Source organism: Macaca thibetana, chromosome 6 (assembly GCF_024542745.1).
Source record: "Macaca thibetana thibetana isolate TM-01 chromosome 6, ASM2454274v1, whole genome shotgun sequence".
Lineage (NCBI taxonomy): Eukaryota > Metazoa > Chordata > Mammalia > Primates > Cercopithecidae > Macaca > Macaca thibetana.
The window spans coordinates 40423641-40444698 of NC_065583.1; the positions used below are offsets into that span (position 1 = coordinate 40423641).

The following is a 21058-nucleotide window of genomic DNA, read 5'->3' on the forward strand; positions in this document are numbered from 1 at the left end:
GAAGTCTAGAAGCCATCCGGCCCCACAGCGATCCCTTAGAAGTGCTGGCTTAGCGGGGGACGAATCCGTGTCTTTCTGGTAACTTCCAAGCTCTAAATAGTTTGAAACCAACAGCTCTTCGAAAACACTATCATTTTCATCCCAGAAAAGCAAGTTCTCGCGAAAAGACGAGTTTCACGCTGGGCAGCGTAATTGCGCTATTGCGCCTGCGCGCGCCGGGGCTCCGCCCTTCCGGCCGGAGGGGCTGTCACTCACATCCACCTCCCGCCCCGCGTCGTGACGTAGCACTTCCGTTTTCTCTGGGCAAGCGGTCGAACGGAGGGCCGGCGAGGTGCCGGGTCTGGTTCTCCGAGCTGCGCCTCTCGGCAAGATTTCGCGTTGCCCATCCTGGGCTTTCATCAGTAATCGATAGTGGATCACTCTGCCAAGCGGCAGGAAGAATTAAGGAAACGACAAGGAGACGCTTGGCTGCCTCCCGCTTTGCTCCTTGCGGCCTCCTCTTCCCTTCGCTCCGGCCCGGTGAAACTGAACTTATAATCGTCACTGGATTGTAAGTACCCGAGGCGAAGAGAGCTCACTGAGCCCTGATGTTTTGAGTGTCTGTTCCGGGAGAGTTTGTAAATTGAGAGTATCTCTGCTGGCCTTTCTGGGCCGAAAACCGTTCCGCGGGAGCCGCCATTTGCTTTCCTGCTTCCTAGCTAGGTAGCTGTCTCCGCGTTGTCGGGCAGCGGCACCTAGAGGTTGGGACTTGGCATTGCATCTGATTTAATGAACTTAAGTCTGTGAATAAGCCTTTGTGTTAACGACTGGTATTTGGTCACAGCATATTTAGAGAAAAGACTTGGAGCTTAAATAAAAACGAAGGCAAAATAGACGCTAAGCTGCTGACCTACAGAGAACTTCTTGTAATTAAAATATTTCAATTCATAGCGAATTGGTGTTTTAAACTATTGCAGTAGCTGGAACTTTTTACGGTAACCATCATTTATTGGAGAAGTGAGTCACAAAGAAATAAAAATGAGTAAAAGCAAAGATGATGCTCCTCACGAACTGGAGAGCCAGTTTATCTTACGTCTGCCTCCAGAATATGCCTCTACTGTGAGAAGGGCAGTACAGTCTGGTCATGTCAACCTCAAGGACAGACTGACAATTGAGTTACATCCTGATGGGCGTCATGGAATCGTCAGAGTGGACCGTGTTCCATTGGCCTCAAAATTGGTAGACCTGCCCTGTGTTATGGAAAGCTTGAAAACCATTGATAAGAAAACCTTTTACAAGACAGCTGATATCTGTCAGATGCTTGTATCCACAGTTGATGGTGATCTCTATCCACCTGTGGAGGAGCCAGTTGCTAGCACTGATCCTAAAGCAAGCAAGAAAAAGGATAAGGACAAAGAGAAAAAGTTTATCTGGAACCACGGAATTACTCTGCCTCTGAAGAATGTCAGGAAGAGAAGGTTCCGGAAGACAGCAAAGAAGAAATATATTGAATCTCCAGATGTGGAAAAAGAAGTGAAACGATTGCTGAGTACAGATGCTGAAGCTGTTAGTACTCGGTGGGAAATAATTGCTGAAGATGAAACAAAGGAGGCAGAAAATCAAGGCCTGGATATCTCTTCTCCAGGAATGTCTGGTCACAGGCAGGGCCATGACTCATTAGAACATGATGAGCTTCGGGAGATATTCAATGACCTCAGCAGCAGCAGTGAGGATGAAGATGAGACCCAGCATCAAGATGAAGAAGATATAAACATCATTGACACTGAGGAAGATCTGGAGAGACAACTACAGGACAAGCTAAATGAATCAGATGAACAGCACCAGGAAAATGAGGGAACCAATCAGCTGGTTATGGGAATTCAGAAGCAGATTGACAACATGAAAGGCAAGCTCCAAGAGACCCAGGACAGGGCAAAACGACAAGAGGATCTCATAATGAAAGTGGAAAATCTGGCTCTCAAGAACAGATTTCAGGCTGTACTGGATGAGCTCAAACAAAAGGAAGACCGAGAAAAGGAGCAACTCAGCTCTTTGCAAGAAGAGCTAGAATCACTCCTAGAGAAGTAAAAAGAACTGATTCTTAATTTCAGTGTTCAGACTGGTCAGCATTAGAAAATTCTTGGCTTTATTACTTGTACTGGATATTAACACCTTGCACTTCCTAGTCTCTCTAATGCTGTGTGTTCTGTTAAGTTCTTTCATTTGTTTGTAGTTTTGTTTTTCAGCAAATTTACATTGTTTTGCTAGGTGTTCATCCTATAAGAAGCAGGATTGTATAGGCAGAAAAATGATAGTAGGAAAGTTGCAGGATTAGTGGAATGTATGGTTCAACCTTAATTATAGCTCCACTGCAGGACTTTGCTGTTTCTCCATTTTCTAGAAGCTGCTGTTGCTGCCTTATGATGACATGAGATCAATAAGAAGAACCTAGTCTAGAGACAGTGATGCTAGTTTGCATATGTTTTCCCATGCAATAGCTGTTTTCCCAGTTACTCAAAGCAGTTTCCCATGTAGAGATGCAAATTTTATTAAGTTGTTTACAATACAATAAATAAAAGCATCTGTTTTTCACTTTGTAGTGTATCTTGTTCTTTCATGGTTGGTGGGAGTCAGGTCCCTTTTGAGGTGGTTTCGTGGTGGAGTTTAGTGACTAAGAAATTTGATCCAGTTCTGCAGGTAGAGGCAGTTTGGTTTATGAAAAAAAGCAACACAGCAGGGGTAAAGAAATTGGGAATTGTCATGTTTGCATCATATTAAGATTCCAGTTCTATCTGATCTACTTGAAAGCTGGGAAACATTAGATACAGAGCTTTCTTAAACTACCCTAATTTTTGTAGATGAAGGCCTTCGTGCCTTTTTTAAAAAGCTTACTAAATCTACCTGCAGAAAATATTGGAAACAAAGCAGTGGTTATCAAGTGCAGTCCAATGAATCATTCCATTGGTTTGGATTAAGATTTTATTTCTATTTTTCTTCAGTTGAGTTCTTATAATTAATAATCTGAGAACTGAGGTCATTTATCAATGTCATTTCATCAAAATTGCTCATAAAGTAAGTCGGTACCAAATTTCTCATGCTTTAAAGATAATCTAATGCCTCACAACATGAGCTATTTTTGAAAAATCAGTTACTGATAAAAGAGGCAGAGTTGTATGCAGTTTGTTTCTGACAGGTTGGTTTATGAGAAGCTTGGGTTTGAAAATAAAGTCCTTTTTTTTTTTTTTTTTTTTTTTTTGAGATGGAGTCTAGCTCTGTCGCCCAGGCTGGAGTGCAGTGGCACGATTTCAGCTCACTGCAAGCTCCGCTTCCTGGGTTCACACCATTCTCCTGCCTCAGCCTCCCGAGTAGGGACTACAGGTGCCCGCCACCACGCCCAGCTAATTTTTTTTGTATTTTTAGTAGAGACGGGGTTTCACTGTGTTAGCCAGGATGATCTCACTCTCCTGAACTCATGATCCACCTGCCTCGGCCTCTCAAAGTGCTGGGATTACAGGCGTGAGCCACTGCACCCGGCCTTTTTTTTTTTTTTTTTAAGGACAAAGTTTTGCTCTTGTTGCCCAGGCTAGAGTGCAATGGTGTGATCTTGGCTCACTGCAACCTCTGCCTCCTGGGTTCAAGCCATTTTCCTGCCTCAGCCTCTTGAGTAGCTGGAATACAGGCATGCGCCACCACACCTGGCTAGTTTTATATTTTCAGTAGACCCAGGGTTTCACCATGTTGGTCAGGCTGGTCTTGAACTCATGACCTCAGGTGATCCGCCCGCTTTGGCCTCCCGAATTGGTGGGATTACAGGCCTGAGCCACCACACCCAGCCTAAAATCCCTTTTACTTGTATCCGACAGGAAACTATATTAAAATGTTTTTTTAAAAAAATTAGTTACCTAGTCCTCAGGTCTACAATTATATATGCTGACATTTGCAGGCTTCAGAAGGCTAGTTTATCTTTTTTTTTTTTTTTTTTTTTTTGAGATAGAGTCTCGGTCTGTTGCCCAGGCTGGAGTGCAGTGGTGCAATCTTGGCTCACTGCAAGCTCCGCCTCCTGGGTTCACACCACTCTCCTGCCTGAGCCTCCTGAGTAGCTGGGACTACAGGCGTCCACCACTATGCCCAGCTAATTTTTTGTGTTTTTTAGTAGAGATGGGGTTTTCACTACGTTAGCCAGGATGGTCTTGATCTCCTGACCTCGTGATCTGCCCGCCTCGGCCTCCCAGAGTGGTGGGATTACAGGCATGAGCCACCGCGCCTGGTCAGCTAATTTATCTTTTAACTGAAAACGTTTTTATAAGTTTGTTGTTTTTTTTAGATGGATTCTTGCTGTGGAGTACAATGGTATTATCTTGACTCACTGCAACCTCTGCCTCCCAGGTTCAAGCGATTCTCCTGCCTCAGCCTCCCGAGTAGCTGGGACTACAGGCATGCGCTACCACGCCCAGCTAATTTTTGTATTTTTAGTAGAAATGGGGTTTCACCATGTTGGCCAGGATGGCCTTGATCTCTTGACCTTGTGATCCACCCGCCTCAGCCTCTGAAAGTGCTGGGATTACAGGCATGAGCCACCGTGCCTGGCCGTGACTAAGATTTTAACACAGAATATGTAAGCTTAAGCAAGATTTCCCTCAATATCTAGGTTTTGTATTGTCTTGAGGTTTCCGAATAATATATATTCAACAACAACAACAAAAAAACAGTTTAGGATGCTAGGTGACAAAATTTCCTGTTTTGGTAATCTAGGTATTTTGCTACACTTAAAAGATTGACACCTGAAAAGCTCCCACCATATCTGGCTTTACAGTGGATCATTTATCAAGTAGTTTATTCTTACCAAGATCTCACCAGTAGTGGCAGTTCCATCAATAACAGAAAGGAAAGATTCTGGATACAATAACAAAATAGTATATTGATCTCACTATTCCTGTTTCAGTTATGAGTTCTAAATGGATTCTAAAATCCACATTTCCAACTTTGATTCTTCTGTGCTTCAGATTTAGTTTAGCCAGATGTGTACTAGAAAAATACTTGAAAGTATCTCAGGAAACTCAAGTCTAAATATTCAAAATGGCTGGGTGCAGTGGCTCATGCCTATAATCCCAACACCTTGGGAGGCTGAGGTGGGCAGATCACCTGAGGTCAGGAGTTCAAGACCAGCCTCGCCAACATGGTGAAACCCATCTCTTAAAAATACAAAAAAAAAAAATTAGCTGGGCATGGTTGTGGGCACCTGTAATCCCAGCTACTCGGGAGGGTGAGGCAGGAGAATAGTTTGAAACTGGGAGGTGGATGTTGCAGTGAGCTGAGCTTGTGCTACTGTACTCCAGCCTTGGCAACAGAGCAAAACTCCATCTCAAAAAAAATACAGGTTCAAAATGGAACTCTTCCTCTTCCTTGAAAATTTGCTTTTCCTTTTGGGTTTCAGTAAAAATAAATGGCACACCACACATCCCAACTGTGGAAGCTGGACACTAGAGCCATAACTTTACATTTCTCCCTTTCCCTCGCTACTTCTGATTTTACTTCTTTTTTTTTTTTTTTTTTTTTTTTTTTTTTTTTTTGAGACGGAGTCTCGCTCTGCCGCCCAGGTTGGAGTACAGTGGCCGGATCTCAGCTCACTGCAAGCTCCGCCTCCCAGGTTTATGCCATTCTCCTGCCTCAGTCTCCCGAGTAGCTGGGACTACAGGCGCCCGCCACCTCGCCCGGCTAGTTTTTTGTATTTTTAGTAGAGACGAGGTTTCACCGTGTTAACCAGGATGGTCTCGATCTCCTGACCTCGTGATTCGCCCGTCTCGGCCTCCCAAAGTGCTGGGATTACAGGCTTGAGCCACCGCGCCCGGCCTGATTTTACTTCTTAAGAAGCTCTTCACTCACTCTACTTCATTCTTACAGCCACTGTCCTATTTCAAACCATTATCATCTATCAAATGGCAATATCTTTACCATCCAATTTAGTTTTCACTGCCACCAAAGTGATTTTTCTGAGACATATTTGATTGTGTTACTACCACGCTGACAACCCTTCAGTGACGTCTTATTGCTCTCAGGGCTCGGTTTATATTTCACAAAAAGATGCACAAGATTATGAGTGCTCCACTTACCTTTTCAGCCCCAGCTCCACATTCATTCAGTATATGGTCAATCCACTCTGAACCTACATTTTTTTCAAGGAACTTACTCATTCTCCCACTTCTGGGCCATAGATCATTGTAACAAGCTGTTCACTCCACCTAGATGAGTTTACCCTTTGTCTGAGTCCTACTTAACCCTCAGGTCTCAACCTAAGTGTCACTTCAGCAAGGCTTTCCTGACCCCTTTCTCCCTCTAGGTTAAGCACCCTATTATGACTTTGTACTTTGTGCTTCCCTCTCTCAAGTATTTGACAAACATTTTGTGGGTGTGTGTGTGTGTATGTGCCAAACTACAAGGGGTGTGTGTGTGTGTGTGTCTGTGTCTGTGCCAAACTACAAGCTACTGGATATACAGTGATGAACGAAGCATTTAGTGTCTATAAACTCATGCACTCCATGGTCTACTGGGATGAGTATCTGTTATAACTAAAGTGTAAATTACCTTTGTTCATGTCTCCTGCTTGGCTTTAAATTTACTGAGATATTTTGCTTCATTAGTGACTGTAAACTTACTAAAGAATAGTAGAGAGATCAAAAGTTTAACGTCAACACATGTCATGCATGGTTTGTATACTAGCTCAGTTACCTGTTAGTTGTGTGACCTTGCATAGGTAGCAATCTGTTTACCTCAATTTTCTCATCTCCAAAGTGGAGGCAATAATACTACCTACCTCATAGGGTTATTGGGCTGTTGGCTGCTGGCTGCTGAATCATATAAATAACTTATTTAGAACAATGCCTGGAACATAGTAAGTAAACACAGAAGTAAATTTACCATTATTACAACCCATTAGGGTATGGACCATAACAGATACTAAATAAAGAGTGACTGAAATGTTAGAAAAAGTGTTTATAGGGAAACAACTATTCTAAATGTAATTGATTTCAAATTTAAGAAATTTTGGAGATCATTTTCAACCAAATTCAGATGGGAAAAAAATTTCTAAATGAAAGCTTATAAATTAGGTTACAGCAGAAACAGTTTGCTTCAAATTTATCTGCAGCATAAACAGATTTACTCAGCTCTTTCCTACTACAGTTTAGCACTTACAGTTCTCTTTTCTTGGAATAGTCACCAGATGTTCTCATAGATAGCTTTTGGTCACTGAAGGCCCAGCTCAACCCTTATTTTCTCTGGTAACTCTATCTGGCCATTCAATCTAATTCTTAAGAAGCGTGTGATTTATATATTTCATCAAGTCAGGTGCCATGTCAAGTGCAGTGGTCTTCATTAAAAAGTTGGAAGGTTCTTTGCCACTATTTTCTAATATATGTGTTCTGGAGGATATGTGCTTAAAATAGAAGCAGCATCATTTTGGTTAGTTGGAATCAGGGAAATGGTTTTAATTGGTTAAGATTGCCTATTATCTTGGGCAGTGTTACAGTATATGCTTGGCTCTGTTTTCTCCAAGTCAAACTGTATAGTCAAATGTATTTCATAGAACTTGACCTCAGGGAATCTGTCTCTGTTATTTGTGGTTTTATGCCTGACAATTCATTGAAGGTATTAATGTTCTTGTACTGATTCCTGGCCTTGGTGTTATGCAGTATGGTTTCCAATGTAATATTTTCCTCCAAATAGCTTTGTTTAATGGAACTGAGGCATACTGGGACACTGTCATTTACATTTATCTTTAGTTATGGGTATGTGGGCTTCTCTCACTGTTTCACCTCTGGTGATCACAGTGAGATAATGAAAGACTTGCTCTTCCTTTTCTAAATTGTTCTGTAAGATCAGCTACATGGTGGTGTCTCTTTTTGTTCTAATTTTAATATCTAGGGAAAAATAAGCATTGCTTTTCAAATTCTAGTTTGCAGACAACATATTCTCATGTGGAAGTTTCAGGTACCCCTTAACTGGAAACTCATGTCAGGCAATAGCCTTATACTCATTTTAATAGATGTCTTTATACTTGTAAAAGAATACCCAACTGGGCACGGAGGTCACGCCTGTAATCCCAGCACTTTGGAGGCCAAGGCAGGTGGATTGCCTGAGGTCAGGAGGTCAAGACCAGCCTGACCAACAAGGTGAAACCCCATCTCTACTAAAAATACAAAAATTAGCCAGCTGTGGTGGCAGGCACCTGTAGTCCCAGCTACTCAGGAGGCTGAGACGGGAGAATTGCTTGAACCCAGGAGGCGGATATTGCAGTGAGCTGAGATCGCGCCACTGTGCTCCAACCTGGGTGACAGCGAGACTCCATCTCAAAAAAAAAAAAAAGAATACGCATGATTGTCACTTATAACTAGAATTTCACTATCTGGTTTTTCAACATCTGCAGATATTTTCAATATCAGCATTGGTTTTGTACTATTTTTCTTTTTCTTTTTTTTTTTTGAGATGGAGTCTCACTCTGTCACCCAGGCTGGAGTGCAATGGCGTGATCTTGGCTCACTGCAAGCTCCACCTTGCGGGTTCATGCCATTCTCCTGCCTCAGCCTCCCAAGTAGCTGGGACTACAGGCACCTGCCACCACGCCCGGCTAATTTTGTATGTTTTTAGTAGAGACGGGGTTTCACCGTGTTAGCCAGGATGGTCTCAATCTCCTGACCTCGTGATCCTCGGCCTCCCAAAGTGCTGGGATTACAGGCGTGAGCCACCGGGCCAGGCCATACAGTTTTTCAAAATGTATAAGGCCTTGGCTTTTCTCACCATGTGTCTCTTCATAATTACTGTTGCTATTGAAACATATGACCCCATTCAGTAAGCTTCACATTAAATGTGTTCTACCTTAAGAGACAATGTCCTGAGAGAGCACTATTCTGAAGTCCTTGGTTGTTATTCGTGAGAAAGACTTATCTCATTTCAGGTACATTTTATGAAGAATGATCAGCAGGGCTGGGCGCAGTGGCTCACTCCTGTAATCCCAGAACTTTGGGAGGCCGAGGCAGGCAGATCACTTGAGGCTAGGAGTTCAAGACCAGCCTGGCCAACATGGTGAAACCCTGTCTCTACTAAAAATACAAAAAATTAGCTGGGCATGATGGTGAGTGCCTGTAATCCCAGCTACTTGGGAGGCTGAGGCGAAACAATTGCTTAAACCTGGGAGGCAGAGGTTGCAGTGAGCCAAGATCTGGCCGTTGCACTCCAGCCTGGGCAACAGAGCAAGACCATGTCTCAGGAAAAAAAAAAAAAAAATGCTCACCAGAATAAGCCCACTGCAGGGGCAGTGTCGCAATTCAGCCATTTTCAGGTACTTCTAATTCCTCAAATTTCTCTAACATCTGTGCTTCAGTTTCTTTTTCTTATAGTAGCTAGTACATTGACTAGCTACTATAAGGCATATGGTTAATGTAGCAGGCATATGGTTAATGTAGCACATTCATTTTTAAAAATTCTGTTCTTTCCATTGCCATATGTGGTTTCTATATTGTATCTCCTTGTAGAAGAGCCAAAGGGGAAAGATTAGATGTCTTTCTTTTCTGTCCTTCATAAATGAGCAGCTAAATTCAGAATACAAAGTAATTTACTGTACTAACATGAGAGAATTGAAAACAAAACAATAGTCCAGTATTGACTTTCCAAGTGCATGTATTCCAAGTCAATACTAGACAATAAACGCATGAAGAGCAAGAAATAAGCAAGAAAGGAGCACTTATCTGGTAAAACATTTCTCCTTTCTTGCTTATTTCTTGCTCTTCTCTTCATGCATTTATTCACTTGGTCCCATTAAAACTCTCATTTCCCCTATCAATATTTATGATATATTTTTATACAATCCTAACATTTTTTTCTTATAAAGAAAACATATTCCTAAGCAGAAAAAGTAACTTTTCATGGGTATCCTTATCATTGGGATATTCTTTTCTAGGCAAGAGCTACATTTCCTGGATTTACTTCCATTTCCTACATGTCCTCAACTCAATGCCCATCCTTCCTATTCACCTGAAGCCTGAGAGTGACCCTTCCATGGAAATTATCTCCCACATTCTCTCTACAATCTTCTCTTAGATTTTTTTTTTTTTTGGTCACAGGTACTGTGATAGCTAGCCTCCAAGATGGCTCCCATTGATCCTTACCTCCTGGTATTAATCTTGTATAGTCCTCTCCTACATTGAAGGGGAATGTCCTGAGTAAACGATAAGCTATTGCAGAAATAATGATTTGTGACTTGCAAGGCGAAGTCATAAAAGACGTGACTTTTGCTTGCTCTCTCTTGGATCACTCACTCCAAGGGAAATCAGCCACAATATTGTGGGGACACTCTTTGGAGAGGTCCAAGTGGTGACAAACTGAGGCCTTCTTGTGAACAGCCAGCAGAACTTACCAGACATGTGAGTGATCCATCTTGGAATCAGATTTTTCAGCCCCTGGTCAAGGCTTCAGATGACTGAAACTGTAACTGACATCTTGACTGAAACCTCATGAGAGACCCCAAAGTGAGAAATACCCAGCTAACCTGCTCCTAAATTCCTGATCCACAGAAACTATATGACATATAAATGTTTGTAGCTCTTTTATTTCACTTCATTTTGGAGTAATTTCTGATGCAGCAGCAGATAACCAATACAAATTTTTGCTGCCTATCTAGAAGGGAGGTGCTGCCATAAAAATATAAAGTGTGAGAGTGGCTTTGAAATCAGGTCTGCGCATGGAGAGAAACTACTCTGGAATTTTGGACACACAGAAACTATGGGATATAACAAATGTTTTTTGTGTTTTAATGCCGCTAAGTTTTGGGAGTGATTTATTGCACATAAGTATATAAGTAATGCCGGTACATAAATGTCATTTGAAAAAAATAAGCAGAATTTGTTAGAAGAGTAGATGGAATTAGTACATGGAGAGCCTTCGACTCTTAAATTCAAGATCTAATATTGGTCCCCTGGTACAAGTGTCTAGAAAAAAAAGATATAATACTGGGTGTTGCTATCAAGTGGGAGCAATAGTTATTTCTGTGTGTTCTTGATCCGAGAGACAAAGTGAAGAAAAGTGTAATATTGTGATACATGTATTTGGTCTTTGACTCGTTTCCTGGTATACAACTGCTAAAATCCTTAGAAACTCCAAAGTGATGTATTTTTCTATGCTGATGATTGACTTGAAGGTTGGCAGCCCCTAGGTAGCCTTAGGATGAGCTCTGGTGGTCAGAAAGACCAAGGCAGGATTAGGATCAACCTCTAGAGAAAGGGAGAGGGGCTGGAGGTTAAGTTGATCACCACTGGCCAATGATTCAATCAACCACTCTTGTGTAATGAAGCCTCCATAAAAACCCTGGGTTCAGCAAGCTGTTTGATAGCTAAACACATGGAGGTTCTTGGAGGATGGAACCCTGGGGAAGGCATGGAAGTTCTGTGCCTCTTTGCCTGTGTCTCACCTTATGCATCATTTCATCTGTGTCGTTTTGTAATATATTTTATAGTAAACCAGTAAACATGTTTCCCTGAGTCCTGTGAGCAGCTCTAGTGAATTAAACCCAAAGAGGGGCAATAGCAACCTCAACATGAAGCTGGTCTATCAGAAGTTCTGGAGCCCCAGACTTATGACTGGTGTCTGAGGTGGGAGTGGGGTGGGGTGGGGTGCAGTCTTGGATACTGAGCACTTACCCTGTGGGATCTAATGCTTTCTCCAGGTAGATAGTGTTGGAATTAGATTGGAAAACACCCAGCTGGTGTCTGCTGTAGAACTGATTGCTTGCTTGGTGTGTGGGGAGAAAGCCCCATCCATTTTGGTCACAGAAGTCTGTTGTGTTGATTGTTGTGCTGTGAACAGAAGCAAAACATCTTGAGTGCATTTTTCCACTCACAGAAACGTGCTTAAAGACTGGCAATATGTGTGCATCATGCACTGTAGCCCAATGGGATCCATATATTTTGATTTCACTCTCAGAAAAGGGAAGGGGGAAAAAAGGTTTTGTTTTGTCTTGTTTTGCTCTGTCAGCCAGGTTGGAATGCAGTGAAGTGCTTTTTATGGAGGCAAAGATAGCCTAGCATGGCTGTTCATACAGCTAAAGAAGATAAAATAGCAATGTAGAACTTAATCCATTTATTTGCAATGAAAGATAAAAGATGTAAAATATTTTTTAAATCTCACTCAGATAACACCTTTACAGTAAATAACCTTAATTATATGTTTTAGGCTCTCTCCATAATGAAATAGTAATGCAGAGAGTATATGCCATGTCACTAGACTTGGAATGCCTTGTACTTGTTTATATTTATTACACATATAATGGGCTCCCTTTGTCTTAAGGTCTACATCTAATGGCTAAACCATTTCCAAATATCTGTTTCATTTGCCATTCAGTATTTATTTTTAGACTACAGGAAGCTTCAAAGGAAAAAATTCTAATTTATATTAGGTGACTGTGGCAAAATCTACTAAATATGTTATTATTTAAATAATTTCTGGGCTGAGTGCAGTGCCTTATTTCTGTAATCCCAGCTCTTTGAGAGGCTGAGACAGGAGGATCACTTGAGCCCAGGAATTTGAGACCAGCCTGGGAAACATAGTGAGAATCTATCTCTACAAAAAATAAAAAAATTAGCTGGGTGTGATGGTGCACACCTCTGGCACCATTAGCTACTTGGGAGGCTAAAATGGAAGGATTGCTTCAGCCTGAGAGGTTGAGGCTACAGTGAGCCACGATTGTGCCACTGCATTCTGGCCTGGGCAACAGAGCAAGACAAATCAAAACAAAACCCTTTTCCCCCCTTCCCTTTGCTGAGAGTGAAATCAAAACATAGAAAAAAATTCCTCAACTATGACATGAGGGATTTAAAAATCTTAATGAAGTTTTATATTTTCAAATTGCAGATTGTTCTCATCCTCTCTGCTTTACCTAAGAGGCTGCTAAGTAAAACAACAGAAAGGATTTTTAAAAGATGTTAACCTCTAAAGACAAAGACAATAGGAAATGAGACAACAATGGGGAGAGATGTCAACCCATTATCGGAAGGCCAAAACAAAGAAATGATAAATGAATTCATAGATCAGAAAAAGTTACATGCTGAATGTCTGCAAGTAGTTATGCCAAAGAGAGACAAACCCACTTGATAGAGCCTTGTAAGAGGCAAAATTTTTGCAAGCAGAAGATTCCAGGGAAGGTGGGAAGGTGTAGGGTTAGAGATGTGAGATTCATTAAAGTCTGTGTTCAGAGTTGTTGGGTGTCCAGGATCTCTATCCCACTCTATGAAGCCAGATAACTCTTTCCATCCCACAGAAGATGGAAATGTTATTTTCTTGATAAATTGAACCAAAGAAGGCCCAAACTCAGAGAAAATAGGCACAGTATCAAATAAAGAAAAAATTATGTGAAAGTCTATATATTTACTCCAGGTGTGCCACCCCTCTTCCCCTGTCTTGTTCTCTTTAAATCAGTATCTAGGTTTATAACCTACCTCTCCCCCACCACACCCTACACACACGGAGTCAAGATTGGTAGAGCATTCTCTGGAGAAACTACGTGGTCCCAGAGAAAAGAACTGCAACTGCTGACATTTGGGCATTTCCCAAAGGAAAGCCCAGGTTACTATTTACCACAGTGAACACTACCTGGTGACAAATTATTCATGCACAATTTGCTTTTCAGTACCTCATTAAAAAAAATTTTTTTTTTAAATTTTCTCAGAGACCTTTGTTCTGAAGTACCTCACTTTTAATTGACAATCAAGGATAATTAGACAAGAAAAGTTTTCTAAATGAAAGAGAGAATGCTTTCAGCATACTTTCTTCCCCCCAGATTTTGTTTTTACTACCCATGGCCGACTACGGCTTGGAATGTAAGCCTGGAGAGAATTCATTCCAATGCTGGGATTATAAACATCTGGGAGGAAAAAGTGTGTCCTGACAGTGGTGTCCTCACTAATGTCCAAAAAACATCTTGCCTTGAAAGCTAGACATGTCATTTATATCCTGAACTTCTACTTCTTTTAAAATTTAATTTCATTTTAGATTCAAGGAGTACACGTGCAGGTTTGTTTCATGGGTATGTTGTGTAATGCTGAGGTCTGGGCTTCTAGTGAACCTATCACCCAAATAGTGAACATAGTACCCAACAGGTAGCTTTTCAACCCTCAATCCCTCCCACCCTCCCCACTTTTGGAGTTCCCAGTGTCTGTTACTCCCATCTTTATGTCTTTGTGTACCCATTGTTTAGCTCCCACTTATATAAGTGAGAACATGCAGTATTTGATTTTCTGGTTCTAAGATATTTCACTTAGAATAACAGCCTCCAGCTCCATCCATGTTGTGAAGGACAAGATTACATTCTTTTTCATGGCTGCATAGTATTCCATGGCATACATATACCACATTTATACAATCAACTATTGACGAACACTTATGTTGATTCAGGGGGGGGGGGGGGGGGGGGGGGGGGGGGGGGGGGGGGGGGGGGGGGGGGGGGGGGGGGGGGGGGGGGGGGGGGGGGGGGGGGGGGGTGTGACTTTCTTATTATGAATAGTGCTGCCATAAACATATGAGTGTAGATGTTTTCTGTTTTTTGTTTGTTTGTTTGTTTGTTTTTTGAGACAGGGTCTTGTTTTGCCACCTAGGCTGGATCATAATTCACTGCAGCCTCTACCTCCTCAGCTCAGTCAATCTTCCCATCTCAGCCTCCTGTGTAGCTGCCACTACAGGTTCATGCCACCATGCACAGCTACTTTTTGTATTTTTTTTTGTAGAGATGGCATTTTGCCATGTTGTCCAGGCTGGTCTGGAGCTCCTGGGCTCAAGTGATCCACCTGGCTTGGGCTCCCAAAATTCTGGGATTACAGGTGTGAGTCACTGTCCCCGGCACAGGTGTCTTTTTGATAAAATGATTTCTTTTCCTTTGGGTAGATATCCAATAGGGGATTGCTGGGTCGAATGGGTGTTCTATTTTTAGTTCTTTGAGAAATCTCCATACTGCTTTCCATAGGGGTTGAACTATTTTACTTTCCCACCAACAGTGTATAAGCGACAGATTTCTACTTCTGCATGAGGCTGTGTGGGTCCTCAAAGAGAACCTGAAAACTCAGAAAGCACAGTGCTGAGCCACCCAGCTTTTTTCTGTCAAGTTTCTTAGCAATGCAGTATATAAATACTATCCATTTTCCAAGTTGATTTTATAGTGCTGTGTTCCACCTTCAGAAATGATAAGGACTTCTCGTTCCACCAGTTCCCAGGGCTGCAACCCCAGATCCTTGGGGATGTTGCCATGTGATAGCATTTCTCCAGCTCCGCAGGAAAGCAGTAGCACATCTCCAGGGCTAAGGACTCCCACAGTGCCCTACCCCTCTCCGCATCCCCCAGAAAAGTGAGGAGCATGGGCAGCTCACTGAGGGTTTTCTGATCAAAAGCAGTCACTGTGTCTCATGTAGCAACCCTCAGATTGTTTTGTTACTGGAAAGGGGTCCCAATCCAGACCCAAGAGATGGTTCTTGGATCTCTGCAAGAAATAATTTGGGGCAAGTTCATAAAGTGAAAGCAAGTTTATTAGAGAAGTAAAGAAGCAAAAGAATGGCTACTCCATAGGCACAGCAGCAGCCTGGGTGACTTGACTAAGGATACTTATAGTTGTTTATTGAACATAAACTAAACAAGAGGTGGATTATTCATGAGGTTTCTGGGAAAGGGGTCCAAAGTTACCGGAAATTAGGATTTCTCCCCCTTTTTAGACCATATAGGGTCACTTCCTGTTGTTGCCATGGCATCTGTAAGTGGTCACGGTGTTGGTGGGCATGTCTTTTAGCATGCTAATGCATTATAATTGGCGTATAATGAGCAGTAAGGACGACCAGAGGTCACTTATTACGCCATCTTGATTCTGGTGGGATTTGGCTGGCTTCTTTACTGAAAACTGTTTTATCAGCAAGGTCTTTGTGACCCATATCTTGTGCCGGCTTTCTATCTCATCCTGTGACTTAGAATGCCTATCTTCCTGGGAATGCAGTCCAGTAGGTCTCGGCCTTATTTTACTCAGTCCCTAGTCAAGATGGGGTTGCTCTGGTTCCAGCGCCTCTGATAGTTTGTCTTCTCTGCTTTATTTTTTGTAGGCTGGGGCAGGGGTCTCATTTTGCTGCCCAAGCTAGTCTTGAACTCCTAGGCTCAAATGATCTTCCCTCCACAGCCTCTCCAAGTGTTGGGATTACAGGCATGAGCCACTGCACCTGGCCTGTTTTATCTACTTTAAAGCAGTTTTTCTGTAGATTGACCTTCTGAATTCAGGCTCCATTCAAGTGAGGGCATCTTCTTTTCAGTTTGTTTGGTTTTGTTTTTTGCATGGTAGGAAGCGTGGGACAGGCTGGGTGTGGTGGTTCATGCTTGTAATCCCCAGCACTTTGGTAGGCCAGTGGGTAGATTGCTTGAGCTCAGGAGTTCGAGACTAGCCTGGGCAACATGGCGAACCCTGTCTGTGCAATACAAATTTAGCCAGATGTGGTGGCTTGCAGGTCTGGAGACTAGAAAGTCTGTAGTCCTTCTAGTCTCAGCTACTCAGGAGGCTGAGATGAGAGGATCTTTTGATCCCGGGAGATTGGGGCTGCAGTGAGCCGGGATAGCGCCACTGAACTCCAGCCTAGGCGACGGAGTGAGACCCTGACTCAAAAACAGAAAAGAAAAGAAGCAGGGCTGGCTGATTAGGACAGTATTTCTTTTGCCGCCAGTCGAACAGTGGCGTCTAGAGTTTCTGGCCATAATTGCAAGAATTTATCGAAAAGCTTTAAATGTTTTCTTGGTTTTGGTTTTGTTTTGAGACGGAGTCTCGCTCTGTTGCCCACCCTGGAGTGCAGTGGCAAATTACAGCTCACTACAGCATCGACCTCCGTGGTTCAAGTGATCCTCGCCTCATTCTCCTGGATAATTGGGACCACAGGCGCGTGCCATCGTGCCTGGGTTTTTTTCTTTGTTGTTTGTTTTTGTAGATATGGAGCCTTGCCATATTGCCCAGCCTGGTCTCGATCTTCTGGGTTCAAGCGATCCTAACACCTCCATCTCCCAAAGTGCTGGGATACAGGAGTGAGCCACTGCGCCCAGTCGCAGTACATCAAAACTATTTATTCGGTCAGCGTCCCCCGCCTGCAGGCGCAGGGATGGCGGGTCCAGGCTGGAGGCGGCTGGGGGCCCCGCCAGTGAGCCAGGAGCCGCAGGAACGCTAGTGAGCCGCGCGCGGGGCCGGCAGCTGGGGGTTATTTCAGTGCGCGGGGAGAGGGCGGCCCGCGGCCTAGCGTGGGGTTAAGCGGCCTCCCCCGCACTGGGGTGAGAGCCCAGAACAGGCAGCAGAGCCACCCCCCAACCCCCAACCCCAATCCCCGCGCTCGCTGCGGGCTGGACGTGAAAAGACGGTCCCATGCTCTGGGGAGTTAGTTGCCTTCCATTGGTACCTTCAGATGAGTGAGCGAACATGAAGTCCAGTCCTGGCATCCAAGCCGCCATCGACCTCACAGCGGGGGCCGCAGGGGGGACAGCGTGTGTACTGACCGGGCAGCCCTTCGACACAATAAAAGTGAAGATGCAGACGTTCCCCGACCTGTACAAGGGCCTCACCGACTGCTTCCTGAAGACGTACACCCAAGTGGGTCTCAGGGGCTTCTACAAGGGCACTGGCCCGGCACTTATGGCCTACGTTGCTGAAAACTCGGTCCTCTTCATGTGCTACGGGTTCTGCCAGCAGTTTGTCAGGAAAGTGGCTGGAATGGACAAGCAGGCAAAGCTGAGTGATCTCCAGACTGCAACCGCGGGGTCCTTCGCCTCTGCATTTGCTGCGCTGGCTCTCTGCCCCACTGAGCTTGTGAAGTGCCGGCTACAGACCATGTATGAAATGGAGATGTCAGGGAAGATAGCAAAAAGCCATAATACAATTTGGTCTGTCGTGAAGGGTATCCTTAAAAAGGATGGCCCCTTGGGCTTCTACCATGGACTCTCGAGTACTCTACTTCAAGAAGTACCGGGTTATTTCTTTTACTTTGGTGGCTATGAACTGAGCCGATCGTTTTTCGCATCAGGGAGATCAAAAGATGAACTAGGCCCTGTCCATTTGATGTTAAGTGGTGGAGTTGCTGGAATTTGCCTCTGGCTTGTCGTGTTCCCAGTGGATTGTATTAAATCCAGAATTCAAGTTCTTTCCATGTATGGAAAACAGGCAGGATTTATTGGTACTCTCTTAAGTGTTGTGAGAAATGAAGGAATAGTAGCCTTATATTCTGGACTGAAAGCTACTATGATTCGAGCAATCCCTGCCAATGGGGCACTGTTTGTGGCCTATGAATACAGCAGGAAGATGATGATGAGCCAGTTGGAAGCATACTGAAGTGTCTTGGTGAACCTGGATCTGAGTCTGTGAGTTTGAGTACTACAGTTCATCACAGGTTTCAACAGAATACAAGACCAATGCTGAATTTTGACTTCATGGGAATTTTGGTTCTATCTTCCCTTCTTCTACCCTAAATCTTAACTTTATGAAAGGGCCTCTATTTTACATCATATAATTTCTGCCCATAATTGTATTGAAATAGGAAAGTTGCTGCTCTTGCACTTGCTGGAATGTACAGGATGGGCTGGTTGGCCCTATGTACCTAATCCGAAAAACTAAATATCACACTGTCAGGGCCTTTGCATAAAGCCATTTTTGTGTACGTGCAGTTTGGATGATTCTATGTCATGAGTGAAACAATTTGGTTCTATGTATAATCTTAAATATTACCCCCCCCAAACACAGAATTGACCATATTTTGTAAAGATAGGTATGAATGATTGCTTAGGATCTCTTTTTTTTTTTTTGGAGATGGAGTCTCACTCTGTCACCCAGGCTGGAGTGCTGTGGCGTGATCTCGGCTCACTGCAACCTCCGCCTCCCTGGTTCAAGCGATTCTCCTGCCTCAGCCCCCTGAGTAGCTGGGATTACAGATGCCCACCACCACACTTGGCTAATTTTTGTATTTTTAGTAGGGATGGGGTTTCACCGTGTTGGCCAGGCTGGTCTCGAACTCCTGACCTCAGGTGATCCACCCACCTCAGCCTCCCAAAGTGCTGGGATTATAGGCATGAGACACTGCGCCTGGCCAGGATCTCTTTTAAAGTCTACTTAACATGTGCACTTCATTAGGCGGTTCAAGTTTGGAAAAGTCTTCATTTGGTGCTTGAAAACCAAAATACTCATCTCTTTCTCTCTCTCTGTCTGTCTGTCTGTCTCTCTCTCTATATATATACACTTGTTTTTTTTTTTTGAGATGGAGTCTCATTCTTATTGCCCAGGCTGGAGTGCAGTGGCGCGATCTCGGCTCACTGCAACCTCCACCGCCTGGGTTCAAGTGATTCTTCTACCTCAGCCTTCCAAGTAGCTGGGACTACAGGTGTACACCACCACGCCTGGCTAACTTTTGTGTTTTTAGTAGAGATGGCCATGTTGGCCAGGCTCATCATGAACTTCTGACCTCAGGTGATCCACCCGCCTTGACCTCCCAAAGTTCTGGGATTACAGGTGTGAGCCACGGCACCTGGCCTCATCTATGTTTTTAAGAGGAGAAGGTACCTGCATACTTTGACATTCTTTGAGTTAAAAGTTTCAGAGTAAGCATTGTGGATTTTCCCAAGAAACAATACCCTTAAAATAGTGCTATCCATTTTCAAAGTGGGATTATATTCTGCATTCTGCCTATATGGTTAGGAATGGTCTAGAGTATCATCAGGCCTTGGGGAATCCACACAGCCTTCCTGCGCCAGCTTCCTTTCTCCCCCTCAAAGGAGCTGGGCTTTCGTTTAAGGAAGGAGCTGGGCACCTATACTTTGATGAAGACCCACGTGGCTGATAACAGTTCTTAGCTTCCAGTCTCTGGGTCCTGGCCTGGGTAGGATGCAAGGGTGTTCTATTGGCCCATTTAGAGACTGTTGATTCATTTTGGGTCACTCACTGTCCTTTCTGCCTCCATCAGCCAGAAACCTTCCTGGGGAACAGAAAGTGACTAAGCTAAGAGAAAGTTTTGTTCCCTGTTTGATAACAATACTTGTGGGTAAAAGTCATCTACTCTCAGGTAGAACTAGACAGAACTTAGTGCTTTCACTCCACAGTGAGACATGTTAGGGACAACCTTTTTTGAAGTTTACCTTGGGGTCCATAATACCTTCCCATGCCTTTACAGTGCTAGAGTCTTCTAAATTTGGTACTGGCCATCAGTAAATTTTAATGATAACTGTGTATGGGGTGTGACTAAGCAGTGAAACATAAGAAAAGTAATTTTATTGAACTAGGTACCATATGTATATATGTGTACACTGTCAAAACCCCTCCAAAACAAAGAACAACTCCTCACCCCAAAACATAGATCATCTATCTGATCCCCACAGACTTGGAGATAAGCAACTATTCTTTGGCCATGTCATTCTTGCCACCACTAAAGTAAGCCCCACCATTCTGTGTTGCTCCAAGACCACCAGCAGGGTCTCTTTCAGTAACGAGTTTTCTTAAGCAGCCTCTAAAGCTGAAAAGGCTACCAGTCTTAATAATAGTCTGTACCATGTGTGTTTATCACTTGACACAGTGTAATTCCTGTGGGAAACTTTGTTTCCTTAAGCTTTTTGCTATCTATGAAGTCTCTGTGGTAACTCTAGCCTTAGTATCAGAAGCAAGATGGTCAGGGAAATGACATACTGACCAGTAAGGGCTGCTGCGGACATTTAGGGGAGGGAAGGCTCAGTGTCAGGCCTGGTGTGCTCCAGAGCTATGGCTGATCTTCTATTTATTTACTTTTACTTTAAAAGAAAATCATATTTATACTTTAAAGTTATTTATAGATTTAAGTTATATATTCCATACTTAAATGGTCAGTAGCTATGGAGTGGTGCTTCATTGGAGCAGGGCTATATTAAATAGAAAATGGGACTGGCGTTTAATAGGAAGTGGATCATTTCAGAGTCCACCGTCCCCCTGCCTGGCACCCATGAGCTAGTCTAAGTTGGCTTTGTTGTCAGCATACCTTCTTACATGTCATCCATTAAAGATTTAACTCAATACCTTCAACAA

General features: G+C 43.4%; 3 protein-coding genes across 3 annotated transcripts in view; 2 read left to right on the forward strand and 1 right to left on the reverse strand.

The window, feature by feature from the left end:
• RELL2 (RELT like 2) overlaps positions 1–17338 on the reverse strand; it is a 347299-nt gene extending 329961 nt beyond the window's left edge. The window contains exon 1 of the mRNA XM_050794943.1: positions 17329–17338. The gene's annotated coding sequence lies outside the window, so the exon portion shown is untranslated. The remainder of the gene's footprint in view (positions 1–17328) is intronic.
• On the forward strand, positions 256–2575 carry TAF7 (TATA-box binding protein associated factor 7). Its single transcript, XM_050794942.1, has one exon. The coding sequence runs from the start codon at positions 1018–1020 to the stop codon at positions 2065–2067; it is 1050 nt and encodes a 349-aa protein (XP_050650899.1). The 5' UTR covers positions 256–1017; the 3' UTR covers positions 2068–2575.
• On the forward strand, positions 17259–19284 carry SLC25A2 (solute carrier family 25 member 2). The gene has a single exon (XM_050794944.1). The coding sequence runs from the start codon at positions 17444–17446 to the stop codon at positions 18347–18349; it is 906 nt and encodes a 301-aa protein (XP_050650901.1). The 5' UTR covers positions 17259–17443; the 3' UTR covers positions 18350–19284.
• The last annotated feature ends 1774 nt before the right edge of the window (positions 19285–21058 follow it).